The sequence below is a fragment of the Limanda limanda genome, chromosome 16, assembly GCF_963576545.1.
Source record: "Limanda limanda chromosome 16, fLimLim1.1, whole genome shotgun sequence".
NCBI lineage: Eukaryota > Metazoa > Chordata > Actinopteri > Pleuronectiformes > Pleuronectidae > Limanda > Limanda limanda.
The window spans coordinates 20,180,765-20,206,127 of NC_083651.1; the positions used below are offsets into that span (position 1 = coordinate 20,180,765).

At 41.5% G+C, this 25,363-nt stretch overlaps 1 protein-coding gene across 1 annotated transcript in view; it reads left to right on the forward strand.

The window, feature by feature from the left end:
• The window catches only part of kcnj3a (potassium inwardly rectifying channel subfamily J member 3a), a 31,523-nt gene extending 30,320 nt beyond the window's left edge, over positions 1-1,203 (forward strand). The window contains exon 3 of the mRNA XM_061089258.1: positions 608-1,203. Coding sequence (XP_060945241.1) covers positions 608-1,203 — 596 coding nt within the window. The remainder of the gene's footprint in view (positions 1-607) is intronic.
• Positions 1,204-25,363: the final 24,160 nt, after the last annotated feature.

Here is a 25,363-nt window from a genome sequence, read left to right on the forward strand (position 1 = left end):
CATTCGTTTTAATATAACTTGTTAATCTCAATCTGAACAAATTTAATTTAGTTTCTCCCCAATTAATTTTTTTAATTGGTGCATTGGTAATTTAAAATGTTCCTTTTTTAGTGTAATGCGGAGCCACAGGTAAACACTGCACTGACAGTTTGGCATTAGTAGTCAATTTAGAATGAGCTGGGCCTTTATGATTATATAATAACCACTTCTATTATATAAATAAACAAACCATAGAGCAAATACTCAGATATACTTTTAATTATTTTTCAAGTTAGGCTGAGAATTGCTCATCATGTTTGAAAAGGGAAAATCAATTAAGCTTTTTATTTAGGCAGCTGGCTCCATAAGACATTAAGAGCTTATTAAATGAATCAGTTGTGTTTGCAGTATTGTTTGCTTTGTGATGCAGGAATCCCGGCGAATATTGTTGATTCTAATGGAGCAGTGCCAAGCATATAATGAAATCAGGGTTCTGCTGTTAAATACCAGAGTCATGAAGTGTTTCGTATTAAACCATTAGACTCTGCTGTGTTGGGCTGTGACACATAATTTGTCATAATTTGTGGCGCCTCAGAGTTAATTGTGTGTTTTATTTCTTCCCTGACAGGGATGACCTGCCAAGCGAGGACGTCTTACACCGAGGACGAGGTCCTGTGGGGACACCGCTTCTTCCCAGTCATCTCCTTGGAGGAAGGCTTCTTCAAGGTGGACTACTCCCAGTTCCACGCCACATTCGAGGTGCCCACCACTCCGCACAGCGTGAAGGAGCAGGAGGAGGCTTTGCTCCTCTCCTCGCCCCTCATGGCTCCGTCCCTGTGCAACAGCGGGGAGAAGAACAGCTCCCTGGACTGCCTGGAGACGCTGGAGGACAATGACAGCACCACCAAGCTGCCCACCAAGCTCCAGAAGATGTCGGGACGGGAAGGCCTGCCCAAGAAGCTTCTGAGGATGAGCTCCACCACCTCAGAAATGACTTACAACTTCGGAGACCTGCCCATGAAGCTGCAGCGAATCAGTTCTGTACCCGGGGTCTCTGATGATAAGCATGGCGGTAAGGCCTCCAGGATGTGCACAGAGCCCATGAGCAAGTCGGTGGCGGACTTACCTCCCAAGCTGCAGCGAATGTCTGGGGGAGTGGGGGGCAGGATGGACGGACACCTACCGCCCAAACTCAGAAAGATGAATTCAGATCGCTTTACATAAAGCAGGCGACATATTTAAACTTCTGCCATCCACCTTTATCCCCCCCCTACCCGAAGTCCTTGTACTATTCCTAATTTATTAACGAACAATATTCTTATATTAAAAGAAATGTAGAATTTGTGCACAAATACCTTATATAAAGTAGGGTGATGGAATTGAGCACATTTGTCCCTGGGTGTAAGTGTACATGCTATGATGAAAGGTCTCTGACTCTTTTTTTTTAGGACGATGTACAATTAGCACAATCTGGCATGTAAGAAACAGCGCATGTAGAACCGAATCTCAATAACTTCTGGCATGTCATTTATGGATATATTACTTTACATGAACGATTTCATTGGTAAATTGACTGACGGTGAAGAATTGCACAAAGCCATATGATTTACTACGTGGGAAACTTCTCATCACACGGCTCTGGTTTGTGACGGCGAAAGGCACATGACGTTTGTTTTCAGTTGATTGCTTTTGTTGTTTAAACGTAAAGTTGTGGCAATGTTATGTTGATTGCATGCTCCTCTTATTGACTTAGCTATACAAAGGTAATAGACAAAGATGTTTAGCCTTAACTATATTACCTTGTTTCCATTTTCATGTTTGTTCACAGCTGTATTTTTGGTATTTCATATATAGACTATTTTACCATGTGCGATTTTATGATTTTATTAGTTGATCAAATTCCGAATTTGTTGCCAGATGATGTGTTTTACGTTGGAAAATGCATTATCTGCATCATGTGACCAGTCTGAACTGGGCAGAATGCGAGACAACTTCACTTGCTTATTAAAGTAACACTTAAGTTGAAAGAGTCCATATTTGTACTTGATAAGCACAAAGCAATCATTCTATACTATACCCGCTGATATTAGAAAGCATTTATGGGCATTTTGTTATGAATTAACTGCTCCGGGGCTACAGTTCAGTACTGTGCAGTCACTCTCACTACAAAGTCAGTGTAGTAATCTGCAGTAAGCCTGTGTAGTCATATCAGACACGCCATTAGAATTTCAACTTAGGTGTTACTAGATTCAGAGGTGGGCCTGTAAACGGTCCACATCCTCTCTCCTCTGTGATGAAAGCAATAATATTATAATGACTATAATCTTGATATAGCCACAGGGTCAACCACAGCCCGATATCCATCCTGTTTACTGAATCCATGCCATCAAATCTGGTTTTCTCTAAATGCATAAAATACATTGTATGATACCCAATCTCTTCAGGAATAAAGATCTAACTAACTGTTACGCATCTCGCTACTTTGACCAGATGCAATGCATGCGTATCCAGTTCTAATCAAATACATTGTTTTAAATAAGCGTATATGACAGGGGGTGTGGTCATAATGAAGGAAGAGCAACAACACTCTTAACTCACTGTAAAGAGCCTTTGCAGCTGCATCTACCACCATACAAGTCTAATCATTACCCAAGGCAAAGCACATTCAAATCACTTTTCACCTTAAAGGAATAGGGCCACTCTGGGAAATATGATTATTTGCCTTCTTGCCAAGAGTTAGATTGATACCACTCCCACATCTGTACAGTTACTATGAAGCTTAAGAGCCAGCAGCCAGTTAGATTAGAGCATTAAGACGGGAAACATGAGGATTACCTAACCTGGCTCTGTTCATGCTATATTTCATTTCTTTAATCTGTGTCTTCTGTCAGTTTTAAAAGCCAAAGTGTAATAACAACACACTTTTATAAATGGCAAATTGTTGTTATAACACATTTTATTAACAAGTTAACAAACAAGATGTAGCATGCTAAATAGTAAAAGGTAGATTCCGTTACCGTTGATCGGAAACAGACCAGACATATTCAAGTCTGTGTGCTAAGCTAAGCTCACAGGGTGTTAGCCGTAGCCACATACTGCATAGAACCTGGCAATAGACTGTATATAAAGATGGACGACAAGTCTCCACTTGTACCTAATATCCAGAACTGAAGCCAAAAAATCCCGGATATACGGACGCCACCATCTTGTGCATTTGGAGCCAGAGTCTGTGCCGTAGTGATAGGGGGATGGAGCAGCGGTTGCAAGGTTCCAAACAAATAATGAAAACCAAACCTACCGGAAAAATGTGCACTTGAACAAACATCAGTGTGATAAGAACTACGCAACATTCCAAAAACCATCTTTAACCAATTTTTTATGACTTTTTAGTTTGGTCCATGTCCCATCCATTGTAATGGAGGAGGAAGGATATATAACATATACTGTAGCCACCCACCAGGTGGTGATCAAGATGCTTTGGCTTCACTTTTGGGAGCAGTCATGAATCCATCTTTAAACACATCCTAAGAGCCTGACCATGATAGATTTTTGGAGAGGCAGCTTCAGAACTTTACTCCTTAAGCAAGCTTATAAATAAAGCAACTAACCTTGTTACAGTGAAATGTTTATAACAGTGTTAACATGAAGGGAGGTTTTCATGTGTAGAAAGGATGGAGGAAGTGCTGCATGATATAGCTTCTCTTGACTGAGACAGAAATAAGCATATACTGTATGTATATATATTTATATAACTTGAATAAATAAAAATAATTTCAACCAACACCATTATGTCTGTGGAAGGCTCATATCAGCCAATTTGTATTGGCCAACCGAGAAATCAGTTGGACTCCATGCATAAATATGCACAGACATGAGAGTGGTATTAATATTCTTGTATAATTCTTGGCAAGAAACGATAGATTCTCAAACTATTCCTTCAATGCCAAAATCTATAAGATCCTCTCTTATAGCAATCTTATGCCTCTACCTAATGTAAGCCTTTCAAAAGCACAGACAAAGCCCTGGTAATCATGCGACACCGGTCGATCACTCCTTATTTCTACATCGTCAGATACTGAACATGTGCTGTAGAAGATAACTCAACCAAAACCCTCTCAAAAATCCCAGGAGCACAGATGTAGATGATTGTATCTTCTCAGAGTCAGTCTGCAGTTCTTCTCCCGCAAACACAAAAGATACAGCACCCACCACGGCTCGCTCGTGCTATTCCTGTACAGTTATCTTGCCTTATTGACAACACATGCAGGGCTGAGAATTGATGCGATCTAATTCTAAATCTGGACCAACACTGTGCCAGAAAAAGGATCCCACTTCAACACGGAGCCAGTGTCCCTGCGAGAAATCTTTTCTTCTGGCACTTTCTTGTTTTGATCAAACCCTGTGTAATCACTGCTGCTGTTCACATTTCACGCTCTACTCTCTGCTGCTGTCAAATATGCTGTGTAAATAACAACTGTACCTTAGGAGATACCTTAACGGAATTGTGGAGATAAACTCAGTGCCATGACTGTCGTCGTCACAGGCAGTTTGTTTCACTCTGAATCTCTGATATAAACCCATGGGATGGATCAGAATATCCAGAACTGCTGAAGGCATCCTCCTCTGACTCCTCGGGGAGGGGGTGCAAATCCCCTCGGGCCACGTTTTAACAGCTCTCGCTTTACCACAAAACGATTCTACTTTATGACAAATGAGATCTTTGCTTTAAATGTCACCTTTTTTCTCTTTTAGCTTTTGTCACAGGGAAATGAGTTTCTCTAGCGCTGGAGCCATCAGTGCCTCCTCACACAGACAGCATGTCAATACTAAAATAATTGACTCAAGTGTAATTTGGGAGATGTGAGAGGATTATAGTAGGAGGCAGGAAAATCGTTACTCAGAGTTCACAATCTTGTTAGCATTCCACGAAAATGTAACATGTGATCATTTCCATTGTAAGGTTTCTCGACAAAGAGTATCTGACACAGACTCAGCCCGTGGCAAAGAAAACAGCTGCTTGCTTATTACAGGACAAATTAAAGCCTGAAATGGCAGCAGTTTCTGTTTCTTCTCACTCTCTCTGTTAAATCCTAATGGTTCCCGTAAGTACTCAACAACACAAAGAAATCAGAGAAATGGTTTCCCGTGTCACCGCACTTTGTATTTCATTGAACCTGTGTCAGGATTGGACAGGACAGAGAGCGAGCTGTTGGCCTGACACCCTGAGAGACAAGACACATCTTCACACTAACACAATGGTTTTCTGAGTTTTGCCTGGTCTGCCATTTCCTCTGCTACGTATGAACATGTCTCATCATGTAGTTTAATAAAAGTAATATCATGCTTACTTCCATGGGCTAGGGTTTGGCCTGAAAAACTCAATATCTGGCTCCCAAGAGGAATCGAGTTAAAATGAAATAAGGGAGTCTTATTACTCGGTACTCGTAACACAACGGGTTTAATACTGCAAGCACAAATAATATTTCTTTGTTTTCAGACATGAACTTGGGTCAGTACATATTCTAGGATTTTACTTTCTCATATGAAGAACATAGCAGAGATAGTCAGACGAGGAGTGGTGCCAGGGTATAGCACACCAGAGACAGGACATATAAACCATGCTGTGGAAATCACGTCTTCTTGTTCACAGCACATTAGTGTAGCCCTTATCGTTAAAAACCTCTTATCTCTTGTCTTTCCACGTTGACGTCTCCAATCGCATCTTTGACATATATGAAACCTCTTTTTTCGCTTCCATCACATGTTAGGAGCCATCATCATTCCCACTGGCTTGCTTTGAATTGTCCAGACATTTTTAAGCTGTATTCTCATGTTTGCTCACTAATGGGTTCACAGGAAGCAACTGATTCGGACAGTACATGTATTTCCTCTGGTCTTTTTTTGCCCCTGATATGCAGCTATAAGGTTGAGTTATCCTGGAAAAACTAGTTTGTACAACCTGTCATCCCACTACGTTAAAAAGACAAAGCATTTCATAAGCAGCCCCACTGGACTGCAGGCTGTAAAGTGAGACCTCAGAGAGGTGGGTGAGCAGCCATAATAGTTTATACACGGAGATAACAGTGCCCACTTTAAGACAGTCTCTCCTCGAAGGCCTTTGTATTGTTACTCTTGGTTTGAGACATGAAAGGTGGCAGAGGAGGTTGTGTGAGGAATGCAAAGAGCAAGAGAGCAAGGCCGTAAAAATAAATTCAGGACACGCTTGCTTTCTCACTGTGGCACCGTCGGTCAATCTTGGCATGAAGTGGCTGCATATATCAGACTGTCAGTTTCAGAAAGTTACAGAGAACAGTGCCTGCACCATCATTTGATACGAAGTGATACAGTTAGAATGTGAGAGAAGTATTTTCTTCGAGTTCATCGACACCTTTGGAATTGTTTGTAGGTCGTATGTCTTTTTGTTTGTTCGTCCTTTTTTTGGGAACGTGATATATCAGCAACGCCTTGAGGGATCTCGGACTCCAGGTGGAACTGGTTACATTATTGTGGTCTGGCCTTAGCTCAAGAACTCATACACTAACTGTTACAAATGTCTATATAAAGTGAAAAGATGAAGTGATGACGTCTCATAACTAAAGGGTCAAAGGTCAGCTTCACTGTGACATCATTCTTGTGGTCGCATCAGGTACAAGGGCAGTTCTGTTTGACAAAGGAGATTACAGAGACTTGTTTTGACTGAATATTGAAGACATTTTTTTTTTAAATATTATATAATAGAAGGTTCACTATTAATATTCAAACCCCCAATTAAAATCACAAAATAATGAATTAAATGAACACAAGTTTGAATTTAAAAGAGAAGATGAGGATGGGATGTAAAAGTCCATATAAAGGACATTTAAAAATCCAAGGATATATGGATTACAGTTCTTCATGTTACTTACCTATAAGTATCGATTTATTCCCCTTCCCTCAGACACATCCTCATATCACTGTCTTCATCACCTTTCAAAAACCAGCAGCATTTTTTATGACAGCACAGGTTGCATTTATAGACATCACCATGCTGGACCGACAGTCAAGAGTGTGTCACTGGGTGTGGTCTCCTGAAATCTTCAGATTACTCTCTAGTCCAGTTGACCATAGAGTAAATCAGATTTCAGGGCCTCTGTCGGGATTTTCCAATTCAATACCGCTGCAGAGGCTCCTGTGTCATGAGCCCTGGGTTTGATTTACCGAGGTGCAGGTCGTGCTGGGAAGCTGAGTGTTCACTGTAGCTCAAGGCGGTCGTGATTTGATCATTCTCAAATAAGCGGGTGGTATCACTGCCTGTTGTTCGACATGCCTTCTGATGCTGAGCAGGGACGGTCACTGCAAGGGAGAAGGAAACGAACGGCATTCTAAGTATACATTGATGTACCTAAATTAAGCACTTGCCCATGAGTCTCATCCATCCATCCATCCATCCTACTTATCTCATCCCAAACCATTTCCCTTCCCTGACACTGACTCTCCCTCTGCCTGGTCACCAGTAAACCCTCTCAGATCAGCCTATGAGACGCATCTTCACTTCAACCCCTTCACTGAACATCCATTCATTTCTCCTCAACAACATAATTACATTCAAACCTTTAAATCACACATAGTGAGGGCGTGGTCCTTGCTTAACCTGTAAAACAACCATTTACACTCACATTAACAAGTATACACAATTTAGAGTCTCCAATTAATCCCAAGTTGCATGTTTTTAAAATGCGTCAGAAAACCCAAGCAGACGTGGAGAGAACACGCAAACGTACCCACGACATGTTGAAGAGAAATATATGAACCTGGTCAATTTGAACATATTCAGATCGCAAATTATAGCAATATTATTTATTTAGGTTTGTATGAAGCAAATTCAAGTGAACTTGTGACATTTTCCTTTTAAACTCCCTAGTCCATTTCAGATCCCCGAAGATCTGCGCCGCCCTCCGACAGAGCAGAGTGAACAAAAGACAAAACTGACAGGGAGATGAGAGAAGTGCATTACAGGCGGCAGAGGAGAGCCAAATTGGTGAGTGGGATGAATAATGTATTTATCTCAATCCTTCCAATCCTGTAAGTTTGCGAAATGACAGTGATCAAAGTTGAGTCTGGAAGGGTTGGTATTAAGGGGGAGATTAAAATGGTTGGGAGAAGTGTAAAAGAGAACACCAGCGGGGGGAGAGAGGATATTTCTGTCTCTTGTCAGATTCTGTCAGGACTTGTTTTACATTTACACTTTCCCTCTTCATCCCTGAGCTCTTATCCTGGCAATGCAACGAGGTTTGATGATTCAGGGTGGAAACAGCTGCAACAGCCTATTGCTTTGCCGCTGTCGAGACGGCACGCCGCACTGTGTTCTGCACTCTAAAGTTTGCATTGGAAATCAGACCCCCCCCCCCCTGCCTGGTGTATTTATATTCTCTTCAGTGTATTGATTGAAGTTTGCTTCTTATACGGGAAAAGAAAAGGTGGAAAGGACAAATTACGCTAAAAATCCATCCATCGACACAAACACAGCCCTGCATATTTTTGCATGGACACACACACACACACACACACACAAAAAACACACACACACACGCACGCACGCACACACGCACGCACACACACACACACACACACACACGGCCACAACAGATGCCTTGTCTCTGGTGTATTGTATTTGTAAGATAGCAGGCCGGTGTGGGCGTCCACAAAAAACCTCAGTTTGCACCTGAGTCAAAATCCATCTCTGCTTCAGTCACCGACAGTGCAGAGGAAAAAGAGGCTGAGGAGGACACATCACATTTCTGTGTAGCAAACCTCTGGCCGACTCTTTATCTGCTCCCTATTTCACGTTTGCTTCGAGATCAGGCAGCGGCTGTTCACCTCCTCTGCCAGAAAAGAAACTGCTTTGAGAGCACGTCTTCATTTTTCCAGCCATGGGAAGCCAACGCCTGTCATTCAGTTGATGCGAGCCTCAGCAGAACATGATCTGAAAGTCATTAGTATAGTAATTTGGCACTGAAGAATGATAAATGGTTTAATTTAAATCCTTGTGCGTGTGGTGCGTTATTACTGCTTTGTGTCTTCAAACAAGCAAGATTTTGACGTGTGAAAATGTATGAAACACAAAATTTGTAGTCTTGACAAATTACCCCGTCATTAAGTCATTGAAGTGATATTGCAGCAAGAGCAAAAAAAGAAAACACACCAGGCTGGTGCATGGCCACGAGGAATGTTTCTGCAAGCTGCAGTGAACCTTCATAAATCCCACCACCTTTTGTTCATCCATGTGGTGGATGTTGAGCAAAATGACTCTTCAAACTCGAAGGGCACCAAATAATTGTGGTGCTTCAGGCAGAGCCAGTAGGACTGAAATAAAACAAGTGCTCTCGCCCAATCCGTGCCTGCTAAGAATAGGCCTGTTCAGACGAGGGTGGCGGATGCTCGGCTGCAACCTCGGCTCCGCGGCTGGGGAGACAGAACCGCACTCTGTTCCTCTGACAGCATGACATACAGTACACAAAGGCTTTTGGATTTCGCACCCAACCTTTGTATTGTCTCATACAATGATTTGGACAGATCTACTGTGAATAGAGAGACAAATAATCCATTAAGGTAATTTGTGAGTGATGCTTTTATCCCTTTTATCCAAACTATGTGATGAAAAAAGCTCCAATACACACTAACAGTTGCTGATGTGATCACTATTTAAGATAAGTGTTAAAATACTTCTATCTGTAAAATAGCAATTAATTACATGTTTTAAATACTTCATAACAAGGGTTTCCCCTTCAGCACTTGTTTCCTAGCAACTGCAACCAGAATGCTGTGCAACCGCATGTTGCCAGCACTTAACAGGTTTTCATTTAGATGTAGATTTACATTTAACTGCATGTGTTCTCTTTCTATAAGAAGGAGTCGGTAGGTTTCGCTCTATATTTTCAGCAGCAGGCGGAAAAAAATCCACGGGAGATTTCAGGGTGGTTCCACTCGGCCGAGCAAAGCCTCCGTCCTGCTGTTGGTCATTCGCTCGATCATTGTCTTTTCGCTGCCATGTCCGTGTCTGCTCTGTCTGCAGAGAGATGAATATTTCAGAGGTCTACACTGTGTTCCATTTGTTAGCCTGGTTGTAAACAGCGCTGGGCTCTTCCCCTGGTGGTCAGGTGTTTAAACTAAACCAAAGAATACCTCTAATTCTCTCACCTACTTAGTTATTGCATAATTAAATACACCATGAGCTCACATGCTGTCAGGTCTCACTGTGCTACAAAATGTTGCTCTCGGAAAAACACAAGAATCTGTTCTGCAATTACCAAGAACATATCTGACATTAAAATCTGATTTCATGTTTCCTCAGTTGAATTTCAAAACATCTGGACGGCTCATGATTCAGATGCCAATCCGTCGGTAGAACATCCATGTGCTTACATCCTATATGGATATGTAAGAACGTTCCCCTGCATGTAATTCATAATGCACTTCACCCACATCACATGCATTTTTGATGCTATAGAGAAATAGAGCACGCTCACAGCCTCCACTTTGCTTCACGACGGGAGCCGAGCCTCCCATCGGCGTTCAGCCTCAGGGAGCTGATTGGACTAAATGTTGCAGAATGAAGCGCTGTGTTTTCTTTCCTCTCTCTGTCTTCCCTCGCTCGTCGGGGTCATGCGAGCACAAAGGAGCTCAATTTTCTTTCCCTGCTGTTGGTTTTTGAAGGTCTGGTGAGAGATCGATAGGTGACAGGGGATGGGATGATGAAGATAAAGACATGCTGAGAAAGGTAATGTGACCCTTGACACCAGGTCCCGACTGGTGTGAGGAGTGTCCTCAGAACACCGGCTAATCAGAGGTGGGATCGTGTTTTCATTTAACTTTAACGCTGCTGTATTCGTGAAACAGATCCCTGATTAAAATCACCCTCATTGTTGTTGAGTCAGAGGAGCTGGAGATCTCCATGCAGACAGATGTGTTAAAGCACACTTTGCAGAGAGCTCGCTGTACCGGCTCATCTATTAAAAAACAAAAACTGTTATGAGAAGTGTTGCTGCATTAAAAAAAACACCCGATAATTGGTTTGCTCAAACTGACACTTGACCCCTCTTTCCTTTCTCTCCATCCTCACCGTTATTAGAGAGCTAGACTGAGAGATATGTATTGCAGAGAAATAATCTTAATTGGGGTAGAATGGGAACTAGGCTTCCTGGAGGCAATGAAGCCGAATGTGGGCGAGTGTGTTAGCTTTCACAGCATTGCGTTTGAAGGGTATATTCAATTATGGGCTACTTGTCAGACGGAATAAATCATTCAGCAACGGTAATGCATAATGCAGTCAAACAAAACTTTACTGCGAAAAAAGAAATATTCCCACGCTGCAGGAGTAATGACCATGGTGGTTTGGTGGGGCTGCCGTATCATCAAGTGTCAAAACACATCATCATTGAGAGGGAGAAAAAAACAAACATTATACTGCACAATAGGACCTGAGCTGTGAGAAGGAGTTGGGGTTTGCCGTGGCCAATAAATAAAAAGTTTCCACGTGTAATGCAACTTCACAACTCTAAAAGCTAATAAACACAAATCAAATAGCTAACACCACACTTACTTTGTGTCCTTGCCAAAAAGCACCGTAAATAACCACAACTTTTTTTGTTGGTGGCATTCACATGAGCAAACTGGTGTCCAACAATTTTGGCTCACTGAAACAAATGGGTGATAACTGCCCCCTCCATCTCGGAGCCCATCGACTATCGACAAATTCGCCTCTACTTATAACAGCCAATACTTGGGGGCGTGTGATGTACACAGCGGATATCAGGGCCAAGTCTTTTGTCCGCAAAACACTGTTTACAGTCCGACTAGTTTCTTTTATCACAGGAGTGGAACGTTTTATCCACACAGCACACAAACAGTAAAACACTTTTCTAGCCGTTTCAGCGCTTCAGCTCCAGACGACATTTTGGCTAATCTCTATTAACAGCAACCGAAGCCTGCTCCAACGTGATTGGTCAAATTAGAAACAGAAACCGGAAGTCGTCCGGCTATGAAGTCTTACAGATTATGTACATTTATATGAAGAATCTTTTTATAGATATTACAAGTCCCGAACCTTCTGGTGGGTTTAGTAGCCCATATCTATGGGATGGATAAATAGCTATCATGCCTAATAACAGACCTCCTGCACCTACCGGACAAATTAAATAAATGGGTGATAACAGACTACTGAACCTACTTGTTAGGTTATATGTGTGGGCAGGGACAGATCCGGGTTTTCTCTAAATTAGGGGCCATCAAGGAGCCACAATTTACTAAGATATCTAATTCAGGTGCAAATTTATATAAAATACCTTAAAATGGATTTATCGTTCAAGCACATTGTGTACTTAACACATCTCCAAAAAAATGTTTGACAGTTAGTGATTATTTTATTGAAAAAATACCCCAATCAGATTTCAGATTCCAGTCCCCCCTGCCCCACCCCTGGATTCACCCCTGTATATAGGACAGATATGTGTTAAAAACACCAATTCGATTAACCAATAACAGTGAAACCTGGTTCACAGGCTGTGAGCAGTGGACTGACAAAAACCAGGACCTTCTCTCGACATGTGAGCTGATGGGGAAACAATCTGACGTAATAGGTTTTGAAAGCTTGACCAAGTCACCGACTCTTCAACTCCATGAAGAAATGAATCGTACAAGCACTGGTTAAAAATGTATAAGGGTTTTTTAAACGATTAAATGATTTACCTCACTTGGCAGAAGAAAATCTATTAAGGCACATTACTCTTTTTGAAATGGATTAAACCCTGAGCGCCTTCAGGAGAACTACTGCAGACTGCTCTGCCACCTCTTATTTAAACTGACAGGCAGGTTTGAGGGCAACTGTCCCCTGAAGGACAAACATCCACCGTCTGAACCTGGAGAGCTAAGCTGCTGTAAAGGCAGAATGTCACACACACAGCAACAGCTTGTTTACAAAGGTGAGGCAAAGACCAACACAGTGAGGGGACCGCAAAACCAGAGGGAATACATCAAAAGACGGGCTTGTGGGTGTTGGGATTCTTGCACTGGTCTCTCATACCATTCTCACATGTTTTACATGGTTTTGTGTTTTTCAATATTCGAAAAAAAAATCTCTCTAAATGTGTTGATCCAAGGTTTGTGACACGGAGACAGAAAAAGATGTACGAATCCAAACTTCACTCACAAAAAGCTGGACGTTTCCAAAAAGCTGTTGCTGCCGTTGCTGTGTCATCAGTTGGGCGAATTATTCATTCTGGCTCAGCTCAAAATATGCTTACCATCTGTTCCCTCTTATTCCAGTGCCCAGCTCATGGCTCATGTTTAATGTATCTGTGCTAATGGCTTCATCTACGTATCGCACAATGCCCCGGCTCGACATCAGTAAAACCAGCGAGAGCATTAAAGGAGGGAAACCTTGGCTGAATGAGAGCCTTCAAAAACACCCTCGTATCATTTGCTCCATCGCCCTCAGAGTTGACAATGACTATGAATAATCGTCCTTCTAAAATACATTACATAAATTATAGGCCATTACAATCTGCAGCACAGTGCGGTGCAAACGGCACATTATCAGATGTGACATGTTGGTAACATGTCAGTAATTTCCCAACACTGCGTCTGTATTTATGATCTATTTAAGTCCTCTGTGAGGCAGGTCAAGTGTGACTCACTCTAATATGATTATCCCCCTGAGTTATATATGAGGGACATATGGAAGTGGAATGTGCGATGGTCCTTTCAGGCACATTCGCTCATACATACAACCATAAAATATAAAACATGCACATCAACACATACTGTCCTCCCACACACATACTGCACTGTACTACACTGCACAATGTGGAGGCTCACTACACATTTGATGGTCACAAATCAAACAGTGAACACAATTTCACAAACAAGCTGTCTCCATAAGTTGCTTGTGTGTATGTCCCTGAGCAGAATGTGATAAGGTATGAACTGTGGCTATGCACGCTGAAGGCTTTCTACAGAAGAAGGAGATTTTTTTTGGACGTCTTTAAAGCCTGTCACACGTGGAGGTCTGCATATTAAAGATAAGTTGCATCAACAGAACGCTGGAGCAGACTTGGTGAGGTCAGGAATTATTTTACTTGCCACCTCAGCACGACTTCCAAGCAGACTTCTTCTAATAGCTTGTTTTTTTCCAATCAGCAGAATGAAATTAAAGGATACTATCCTAGAAGCATCATATTGGAGAAGTAGAAAAGAGGCACAGGGTGTCAGGAGGCACATGTTGGTCACTTGTATGTATTTATCTATACCCTCAACGAATGCTGTGATTTTTTGTGTTTGGTTGTATGTTAATTAGCAGTATTATTCAAAAACGGATTACTACAAAACTTGAAGGATTGTCAGGAAAGAACTTATTAAATTAAGATGGTGAGGCAAGTATGCTTTTTTCACTTTATTAAACAGTCTTAGACATTTTACTGACATTTTCATCGATTGCCAATCATGACATCTATAGATTTTGATATATATTTGACCTATTTTACAGCAAAATTAGAGGGATTCATGTTCGATGCCCCAAAGACCGACAAGCTCTCTCACATCGCTGTCTCGACAAATTATCCTGTTCACCCGGGCTTCATGTTTCCATCACTGCCGATCAGCCAGAGCCAATTAAAAACATATATTCATTTGACCTGGGAGTGAAGACTGATTTTATCCATAAGCCAGATGTGAGCAGGTTTTAGTGGGTTTTTGGATCTGTGGAAGAAGGGGATTAAGATTATGTAACTCGAAGCAGCTTAAAGGGACTACTTGGCCTTGGAGGAGGAATGCTCTCTACTGAGGGTTAAATCTAGTTTGCATAATATAAGAAAGAAAAAAATAAGACGCTGGAACCAAGAAAATAATTGTTATTTTGTTAAAGGACTTAAATAATTATAAATAATGACATCCAGTTGGCAGTTAATTTCCTTGGTCGGCCAAATGTTTAATCTCTGTTTCATCCACGTCAAAATAACTACAGTACATTCTTTTACTTTTGCAAATGGCTCGGGACACATAAAATCCTCTGTGTTGCCAAATCCTCAGCAGGAGGAATTTCAAAACGCATCCGTGATGTGCTAAGCCAATCTTCCGATCGCCTAATGATAGCCACTCTCATCAAAACAGTTTTGAATATGTGCAATTTCATTTTTGTGATCTGCTGCTGCGCAGTGTTGGCTCTGGATGAGCAACCCATCGGGACCACATCAAATGGCTCCGGCTTTGAGGAAGATGAGAGAGTAGCATCGGCTTAATCTTTTGCTCCCAGAAAGGGTCTTCAATACTACCTTTAATCACCTCGCTTCAAATTCTTACTGCTGACTCACGCTTCCTCATCTCATTTTATCCTCGCCCCAAAGAGAACTGCACGGCCTTGAAAGTAACCACAGCGGACCGCCGAGGTGCCTCATTAACACCAGACAAGGCCAGGTCCAGGAAATGTGCCTCCTAATGGCTTAATTAAGAATCACTGACGGGTTGCTTTGCAAATAGTGCCGGACATCTCCTGCCATTTTCTGACCTGAAATTTCAATCTACCCTCGAACAAAAGATATATTATCACTGTGTTAATTAAAGTCACGGGACAAATACAAAAAACCTAATTCTAGTTGTTGCATTGAAAGAAATATACATTCAGAGAATAGACGGAAAACATTTTACTCCTGCTTAGAGCCACATGTTTAGCCATTACTCACAGGGGTTCCAGTGTGTGTGTGTGTGTGTGTGTGTGTGTGTGTGTGTGTGTGTGTTGTGTGCGTGTGTATGTGTGTTTAAATATAGACACAGATTTGAAGAGAATCTTATCTCAGTGGGATAATATGGTAATATCAGTGTCACATTTCCACCCTGCAGTTACTGACGCTAAATAGCGATTAAGCTTGTAAGATGACTGTCGATTCATAGGGGGAAGAAGCTGCAATGCACACTCACTTAACATCTCTTAATAACTTAATAAAGTGGCCAGTTCAGACGCAGCCGGTGAGTAATCCTGTCTGTGTTACCTATACTGTACATTAGAAGGGTTTTTTTCTGCCTCCAGCAAGTGGCGGATATAATATTCTTCTTAAATGGTCATATTTATTGCTAGTATTGTTAGTAGGTAGCTAGCTTTGTTTTTTTCAAGACTACTGAAAGGACAGGGCTTATTAAGCTGCTCCCAGACATGCACCGAACGTTCTCCGGAGCGGCTGTTTGTGAGAAGGTCTAAGTGCGAGCCTCCCGACTAAAAACTGCGCAGAATGTACGAAGGAGCCGATGTGAGAACACAGCAGAGGATCCTCAGCAGGATTCACCACAAGCGAGTGGGTGTGTGGACAACATTTCCATAAAAAAATTAGAAAAAAGCACCAAAAGAAAACAAATATCTCAGGATGAAAAATCTGTGCCAGACAAGTAGAAGAATCCAATAAGGATGTCAAGAGATGTTTTGGTGATTAGTGCCAATATGCCGATGTGCCATAAACAAAAACGTGTGCTCTCCGCTGCAGAATTAACACATTACGTCATGCCTCCGCCTGCTGTGCCACCTCTCACCTGAAAGCTGTGGAGATTTCAGTGTTGTTGTGAACATGTCTGAGCAGAGAAATCTCCTGCTGTATTGTTCATGTGTGAAAGGCAAACTGCAGAGACAGTCCATACCCGATTCCGTGCACATTTTCCAGAGTTCATGTGAAAATTGCTTATTTAGAACCTTCCTAGATCCGCCCCTGGATCCGCCTCTGCCTCTACTATAACAAAGTCGATTTTATTTTCAGGTTTTACACTGGTTACATGAAGAAGAACTATCCCTGAATTATTTCAGTGCAGATTTGGACAGTAGGTGGAACACTGTGCAGCAGCGAGTCACAAGACAACTACAACAGACTGTCAGTCTGCAGTGAAGTCAGCCAGATGGGAGACAACATCTCCTTCACCTCAGGGAAAAGCGCTGGACAGAAACAGGTAAAGGAGAGGGCGAGAAGGTGAAGGAGAGGGAGAGAGAGAGAGAGAGAGAGAGAGAGAGAGAGAGAGAGAGAGAGAGAGAGAGAGAGAGAGAGAGAGAGAGAGAGAGAGAGAGAGAGAGAGAGAGAGAGAGAGATAGAATAGGAACAGAATAAGAAGACATAACTACAGGTCTGACACGATGATGTTAAACGCGGCAATCATGGGTCTAGGTTAGCTCGTGATGATGGGAGTGGGAGGATTAATATGAGAGATGAATAAAACAAAAACCAGTGGACGAGCAGCACAGGTGAACACAGTGCCGGCAGATGTTCAGGGGCCTCCAGCTGTGTGCACAGGGGCAGCAGACCCCGGGGTTCAGTAAGAGACGATGTAGTCGCTGATGCTGCTGAAGAATGTATTTGTGCACGGACAGATGACTCAGGGCAATAACCGTGGTAGGGCTGCCAATATATCACCCGGGGATAACGGTGAGGTGAGGGGGGTTGGACAAATGAAAAATAAAAATATAAAAACTCCACTCCTTGCCAAGACCAAAGCTTTGAGGTCTGCATACCAACCCACACGCAGACGGATCCCTGCACGGTGATTCAGAGGGATCTCAGTCGCAATTTCACAAGGCAGCAGGAGTCATGATCTCCTGTCCTGCAGAATATATACTGTCTGTCAGCCCCATGATGAGGAGTCTTTATACGGGCCATAAATTTCACAGCCGGACTCAGGCAAGAGCAGTACATGGAATGCCGGGATTCATCACCTGCAAACAGATAACCTCTCTCCCTGTCTCAATCCCTACTGCCCCTAGCTCACAGCTTTCTATTGCACTCCTTTTTTCTTCATATATCCTTTGCCGTTGCGTTTCATTGTTTGTTTAATTGCGCAGCAGTGCACAGCCACAATACACCTGACAGGGGCCGTGGTGGGGACGTGTTGTGTAACACCGTGATGCATGCATTCACCAGCCTCGTCATGACAGACGAGGTCCCTCAGTGAAATTAGCCTCACTTATTAAAAATGTCTATCAGGAGCGTGGCACGGTTAATGAAATAGCTGAGGTCAAAGCAGTTCTTCCAGTAGAGCATTTCTTCTATTCAGAGCAATCACCGCCGATCAGCCTTTTCTCTCCCTCCACTGAATGAACCAGAGTCCTCACATTCCTGCATCGTGTTGATTCTCCTGACACACACAGGGAAGCATGCATGGGAAAGCCGTGCTGTAAACCATCCTTTGGATCGGCCCCTGTTTACCGCCATGCACTGAAAGAACGGGACGAGTGGAAAGCACAGTTTCAAATGCACCATAAATCTTTTAACAAAGCTTACATGGAAATAGCAGAGCAGATTATTAAAGGCGCCCATGCGATGGGGAAGTACTGTACAGTACATTCAAGAGGCGTTGCTAGGAAACACTACTGCTGGGTGAGTCAATGAGCAATCCACAGGCTCTATGAGGAGATACAATAGAACAGACAGCCCGGCAGCCACACAATAATCTCAGTCCACATGGTCACTGCAATTATGCTAATTAATATCATCCTCACAGACAACAATAGAGAACGTGGTGTTTTGCTCACATACCCACGCCGCCTTTTTAAAACAGAAAACTGAGGTTTGAGAACATGTTTTCTCCGGCAAGTCAGTGCACAGCGAGAGCTTGATAGGGTAACACACCAGTGAACACACAGAGGAGGGGAAGTTCAGAAAGAGGAGAGGAAAGGGAGAGGTTGTCACATTATCAGGGAGAATGTGAAAATGTGTTATATTAGTGGACACGCAGCAAAGGTCAGGGGATCGTCACGTTGGGTGAAACGCTGACCTCCGTCCTCACGGCTGTCACTTTACAGGCAATTTATAAAACTTGCTCTCTCCCCTCCCCCCCCCCGGTGGTCACAGTGTGTTTGGTTGAAAACATGATGCCTTCATAGCTGTTCTTGTATAGGCTCAACGGGAAAATGTCATATCACACACACACACACACACACACACACACACCAAATGCACACACAGAGAGGAGATAATGAGTCGCCTATAATGAGACCCAGTTCTCTTGTCAGTCGAGCTCTGTCAGGTGCAGAAGATTTTCCATTTTGATGTGGCGCGCGGGCCACCTCGCTCTGCAGGGGTTGGGAGGGAAGTGTTTTGCTCGCTCCTGCAAAATACCTCATGCTATTCACACTGTACACCTGGAACCGAATTCAGATTTGTGGGGAAATCATTCACAGAACAAAGCAGCAGGAGGATGTCAGGCTGGTTGTAATACAGAACTTGCATTTGCACGCCTGGACTAACACATATTAAAAACACATGTTTCTGTTATTTAACACGCGATGGAGCTAAATCGTTTGCGCAGGTGCTTGATGAAAAATGGATGAATTTGAAATGTTCCCAGTGGTTCCCAGTGGTGAATGAAATGATGTACTTGATAAGCCTCAGTTGTCCTCACTTGCAGTGGCGGATCTGGGATTTTCCTAAATCAGAGGCCATAAAGGGGCCACAGTTTACACAGAGGGGCCAATTATACTGTACATCCAACATCCTTACAGAATGCCTTGTTTAATTAGATGCACATTTATGTCATAACTTGTTTAACGTTTGATTTATAGCTTTGAGCAAAGCCACACATCATCGACTATGTTGTAGAAAAGTTGTTCCTTGTTAAAGCACATTGTGTACACTAGTATTGTTAGTAGTGACACATTTTTTTAAGACTGCTGACAGGATCGGGGCACTACACAGGCCAATTAGTTTTTATCTGGGGCCATTGCCCCCATAGCCACACCCTTGGATGTGCCCCTGCTCACTTAAATATATGAGTTTATTACAACATATATCTGTTGACAGAGCAAATACTTAGTTTAAAATACACGTGGATTGTCAACCATTGTAGTATTAAACCATATGGGAGGGATCAGATAACATGTCAGGTTACTTGATGTCCTGTCAAGATTGTTATTCTTTTATTAAGAACGAAGACATCTTATTTCAATGCCAGAGACAGGAGGGCGACTCCTAGCACAAAACATAAAACATCATTATGTAACGTATTCCAATTCTTTAAAGGTTTTTCATATTCAATAATGAAAAATCAATCAAAATCAAAAAGTCCCTGTCAAAATCGAATGCAGAGTGTTGGGTGTAAAAATCACAAGACCTTGGTTGGAAAAGCTCATGCACCGAATAATTAAATCTACTTTAAATCAATGAACAAAAAGAGAAAACATCCATTGTTCTGATCTCAACAAATGTTCAAAAGCAACTAAACAAAAGATGACTTCCAGTAATGAAGTCTGAGTTTCTACAGTCGCTCTGCTTCATAATTGTTCCTCTCTGGACAGATGGATTATTTTCAGGTCTTTAGGGACATCAAATAGATTTGTATGCATTTCTATGTTTCGTCTCTAACTTACATTCAGCAGGTGTTAATGCTTCGTTCACCATATTCATATAACACTCAGCGCAATAATACTTTTCATCTTCCTGAATCGTCTATAACGAGGTTTTGTTGACGCTTTCATTCGTCATCATAGATATTTCTAAACACAATATGTCTGGTTCTGTCTGTTCCTGTCTGAATAATAATAACAACAAATAATCCACTGGCACCGTCGAGACTCTGCGTGTTTACAGCCGCCGCTCGTCATAAAACATAATACCGGGAACCTATAGCGTGTGTAATAAGGAGGGGAATGCAAGATAATCCTTCAGTTGCGTGGGAACACATGAAGGCTGCAGGATGTGAGCGTGTTAGCATCATGCATCTTCATTTAAAATGACAACACAAGCTTATGCAATATTAACTCCAGGTACAGGAAGAAAAGCAGTCAACCTGAAAGGAGTCAGACGATATCAGATGGAAAGAGATGCTCTGACACGTGTCCGATTCTATCACTGCAGAATCATGCAGTGCCTCCTGAACTGATTGGCTGTTGCAGTTGATTTATATTTTACACATGAAACGTACATTCAGCCCAATCACTGGAACTCAATTATACGACCAATGCACAACAAGCAACACGTCCTAAGAGAAAATAGAAACCAGCTTCAACTTGTTGATAGCAGTTCTGATGAGTGTTGGTCTCATGCTGAGCTGAGAACATCCGGATCTGACCACAGGTTCCGGCATTACATTACTAGAACAACAGTGCCATCTAGTGCACAGAAGAGAAACTGTAAGCATCATTTCACATTTCAGACTGAGGGACTGCGGAGAAGAATTTTTCTTTTCAGTTGTAGTTATTGGTAGTGACAGGAAATTTAGTTTAATACAGCAACAAACTTTTGTTGTTTTAATGAAGAAGTCAGGAATTATGGGATGTGATTTTCATGCTACACAAGTCTGTGAACAGTAAAAAGAGCTGGTTAGATAGATAGATAGATAGATAGATAGATAGATAGATAGATAGATAGATAGATAGATAGATAGATAGATAGATAGATAGATAGATAGATAGATAGATAGATAGATAGATAGATAGATAGATAGATAGATAGATAGATAGATAGATAGATAGATAGATAGATAGATAGATAGATAGATAGATAGATAGATAGATAGATAGATAGATAGATAGATAGATAGATAGATAGATAGATAGATAGATAGATAGATAGATAGATAGATAGATAGATAGATAGATAGATAGATAGATAGATAGATAGATAGATAGATAGATAGATGGATAGATAGCTAGCTAGCTAGATAGAGTCAAACCTCAAATCTCACTCTCTCTCCTGCTGCTCTCAGGAGGAAGATGAAGTGGACCCGACGCAGTCCGCAGAATCTCACTGTTCATTACTTTTTTCGGCCAGACAGGTAGTGGTGAGACTGACAGCACAGTCCTATTGGCACGAAGATGAGCATGTTGCCAGTTAAGACAGATAGATAGATAGACAGATAGATAGATAGATAGATAGATAGATAGATAGAAAGATAGATAGATAGATAGATAGATAGATAGATAGATAGATAGATAGATAGATAGATAGATAGATAGATAGATAGATAGATAGATAGATAGATAGATAGATAGATAGATAGATAGATAGATAGATAGATAGATAGATAGATAGATAGATAGATAGATAGATAGATAGATAGATAGATAGATAGATAGATAGATAGATAGATAGATAGATAGATAGATAGATAGATAGATAGATAGATAGATAGATAGATAGATAGATAGATAGATAGATAGATAGATAGATAGATAGATAGATAGATAGATAGATAGATAGATAGATAGATAGATAGATAGATAGATAGATAGATAGATAGATAGATAGATAGACAGGTAGCTAGACAGACAGACAGACAGACAGACAGACAGACAGACAGACAGACAGACAGACAGACAGACAGACAGACAGACAGACAGACAGACAGACAGACAGACAGACAGACAGACAGACAGACAGACAGACAGACAGACAGACAGACAGACAGACAGACGGACGGACGGACGGACGGACGGACGGACGGACGGACGGACGGACGGACGGACGGACGGACGGACGGACGGACGGACGGACGGACAGACAGATAGATAGATAGTTCATCTTCTGCACCTTTTGCATCTGGTCTGCTTGTTCGCATCTCCCACTGGGCTCGAAGCGTTTCAGCTGGAGACACTCAGTTGGTGACCTCAGTGTGATGTTCCCTGATGTTTCCTGATGTTCCCTGATGTTCCCTGCTGTCCTCCAGAGTCAAACCTCAAATCTCACTCTCTCTCCTGCTGCTCTCAGGAGGAAGATGAAGTGGAGCTGACGCAGTCCGCAGAAACTCACTGTTCATTACTTTTTTTGGCCAGACAGGTAGTGGTGAGACTGACAGCACGGTCCCATTGGCACGAAGATGAGCAGGTTGCCAGTAAAGACCCTGCACAATCAGTTGTTGTCATTCATTTTCTGTCTGTCTTTTTGAGCTGAATTAGAGTTAAGGTTGACCTGAGGAGACTTTCAGTTTCATCAAATATTCACTTTTTTTCAGTTTTCTTTCTTTACATCAGTCCTGCTGTGTGATGCCTGATACACCAAGCTTCAGCTGGGATTTAAATAACTAATGATTTGCTGTGAAAGACCTCTGGACCTTTACTGTGGAGCTAGCTTCAGGTCAGATTTGGCAAAAATAAACTTGACTGATTGCCACATGTGATGATCACCAGCCACAGCTTGTATCAGCAAACTTTACAGACTTTATAAAATGTACTCTTTAGTTAAACATATCTTTGGAAAGATATACTTTCATTTATTCTGGTTCTCCATTTTTGTTACCAACATGTGGATCATTGTATCTCTTTTCCACCATGTAAAGCACTTTGAAGCTGTGTTTTCTTTTTGCTGTATAGTAGATTTTTTGAAAAAATAATTTTTAAAACATTCTAAATTAACAAGTTCATTGGTTTTCTTCAGTTCAAAGACAAAACATTCCTCAATTTTCCATGTGTTATTCTTACCAGCATTACTCTCAAGCACTAGAAGGACTTGTAGGGTGATATTTGTTATGTCTGTGGTTTCATTGTGAATCCGAGAGAAAAACTGGAAATAGTTTTTTCCCTTATCTTATGACGTATATACCTGATGTTGTCTCTGTCAGAACATGGTCCTGTTAAAGCTGCTTTTGAGGCAACTAAACTCGTGTGGTAACTTCATCCAGGAGCAATTGTCCTCACAACTCAGTCAGTTTACGTGCTTGTTTCCAGCTGTAATGATTATTGTGTCCCTACGGCACACTGACCTTTTACTTTTTTTTTTACTTTCTTTTTCTCCTTTACTTCAACACTAAATAATTGTTTCTCCATCTCTCTTGTGGAGTGCAACTTTCTGTGTCTAGTTTTTCTTTTCTTGATGGTTTTCAAGTTCTCATTCAGTTCTAATATGTGTGTTATCAATACAAACAGACACAGAAGAGATCAGACTTTATTCAACTCTTTCTTGTTTACATAACAACTAACTGTACAAACGTGTGTATCACCACCTTATTTATCGTCAGCTTCACTAGTTCTGTCCAGTCGATTGAGACAACGTGACAAAAATGCGCGCGCTCAGAATATATGCCCTGTATGAATAAATATACACATACAATTATATGCTGTATACACACATATCTAATGCATGTATTTAAATAAATGTACATCTTTATCAGAAGGTGTAGTAGTTTAAAAATTGTAGTTTCAATGAAGAAACACAACAAACAAATACAGAAATATATGTGTAGGACAGTGACTTAAAATTATTTTAACAACCTTAAATATGCTATGTGTGTGTGTGTGTGTGTGTGTGTGTGTGTGTGTGTGTGTGTGTGTGTGTGCGCGCGCGCTCAGAATATATGCCCTGTATGAATAAATATACACATACAATTATATGCTGTATACACACATATCTAATGCATGTATTTAAATAAATGTACATCTTTATCAGAAGGTGTAGTAGTTTAACAATTGTAGTTTCAAAGAAGAAACACAACAAACAAATACAGAAATATATGTGTAGGACAGTGACTTAAAATTATTTTAACAACCTTAAATATGCTAAGGGGAGATGTAAGACGTGAAAGTGGATGTGTGTGTGTGAGTGACAGGGGGGGCGGGGCGGTGACAGGGGGGCGGGGGGTGAGAGAAAGGGGGGGCGGGGCACTCAAAACAGGTCAATCTGAGGAGGGCTGTTTTAGACAGGGTAAAAAGGCTGCTGTTTTAAATGATCCTTGTGGTATTTTGACCAAAAAATATTACAGACATTCCATTAAGACCCCAAGGAACCATGTCAACTTGTGGTAAAATGGGCATAATATGTCCCCTTTAATATTTGCAATGTAACTATCACAGAAACAGAAAGTATTTAATTATTGAGTAAAATATGAAAATCAAGTTTAGACAATGTATCACAATGTTCATTAAAAACATCTGAATTTAAATCAACTTTTTTTAAAACCAAATAGGCCTAATGAATTAACTAGAAAGCAGCGAAGTTTTTATTTGAAGAGGAATAAATAAAAGTGGCTCTGTCAGCACAAGCAGCAATTAAACTTGTAAGAAACACTTAAGTAAAGTAATTGAAGTGTGAGTTTAAAAGAGAAAATCAGCCGTTGCATAAGTTGTTATGAAGATGCTGAAAATAATTGAAGTGCGAGTACTGAAAACCAATGAACTCTCAGTTGAAAGGTGAGAAAAAAGCAGAAGAATGATCCGTTAAAGAGTTGGAGTGAAAGCACATGACATTTCTGATAAACGAAAAGTGCCGGGGATACGTAAAGTGTGGAAGTGCACGTTGACAGCAGTGGAATTGACAGTTCAGAGCTGGGAGGAGACGAGTTAAACTGTCAGTTGAAGCGTATCAATCGGCTGATGTGTCAGTTCACTTGTCCATTATCAGACTGCACCACTGATCCAATGTGACTCACACGGGAGCTGTAGCCGATCCCTTACATTAAT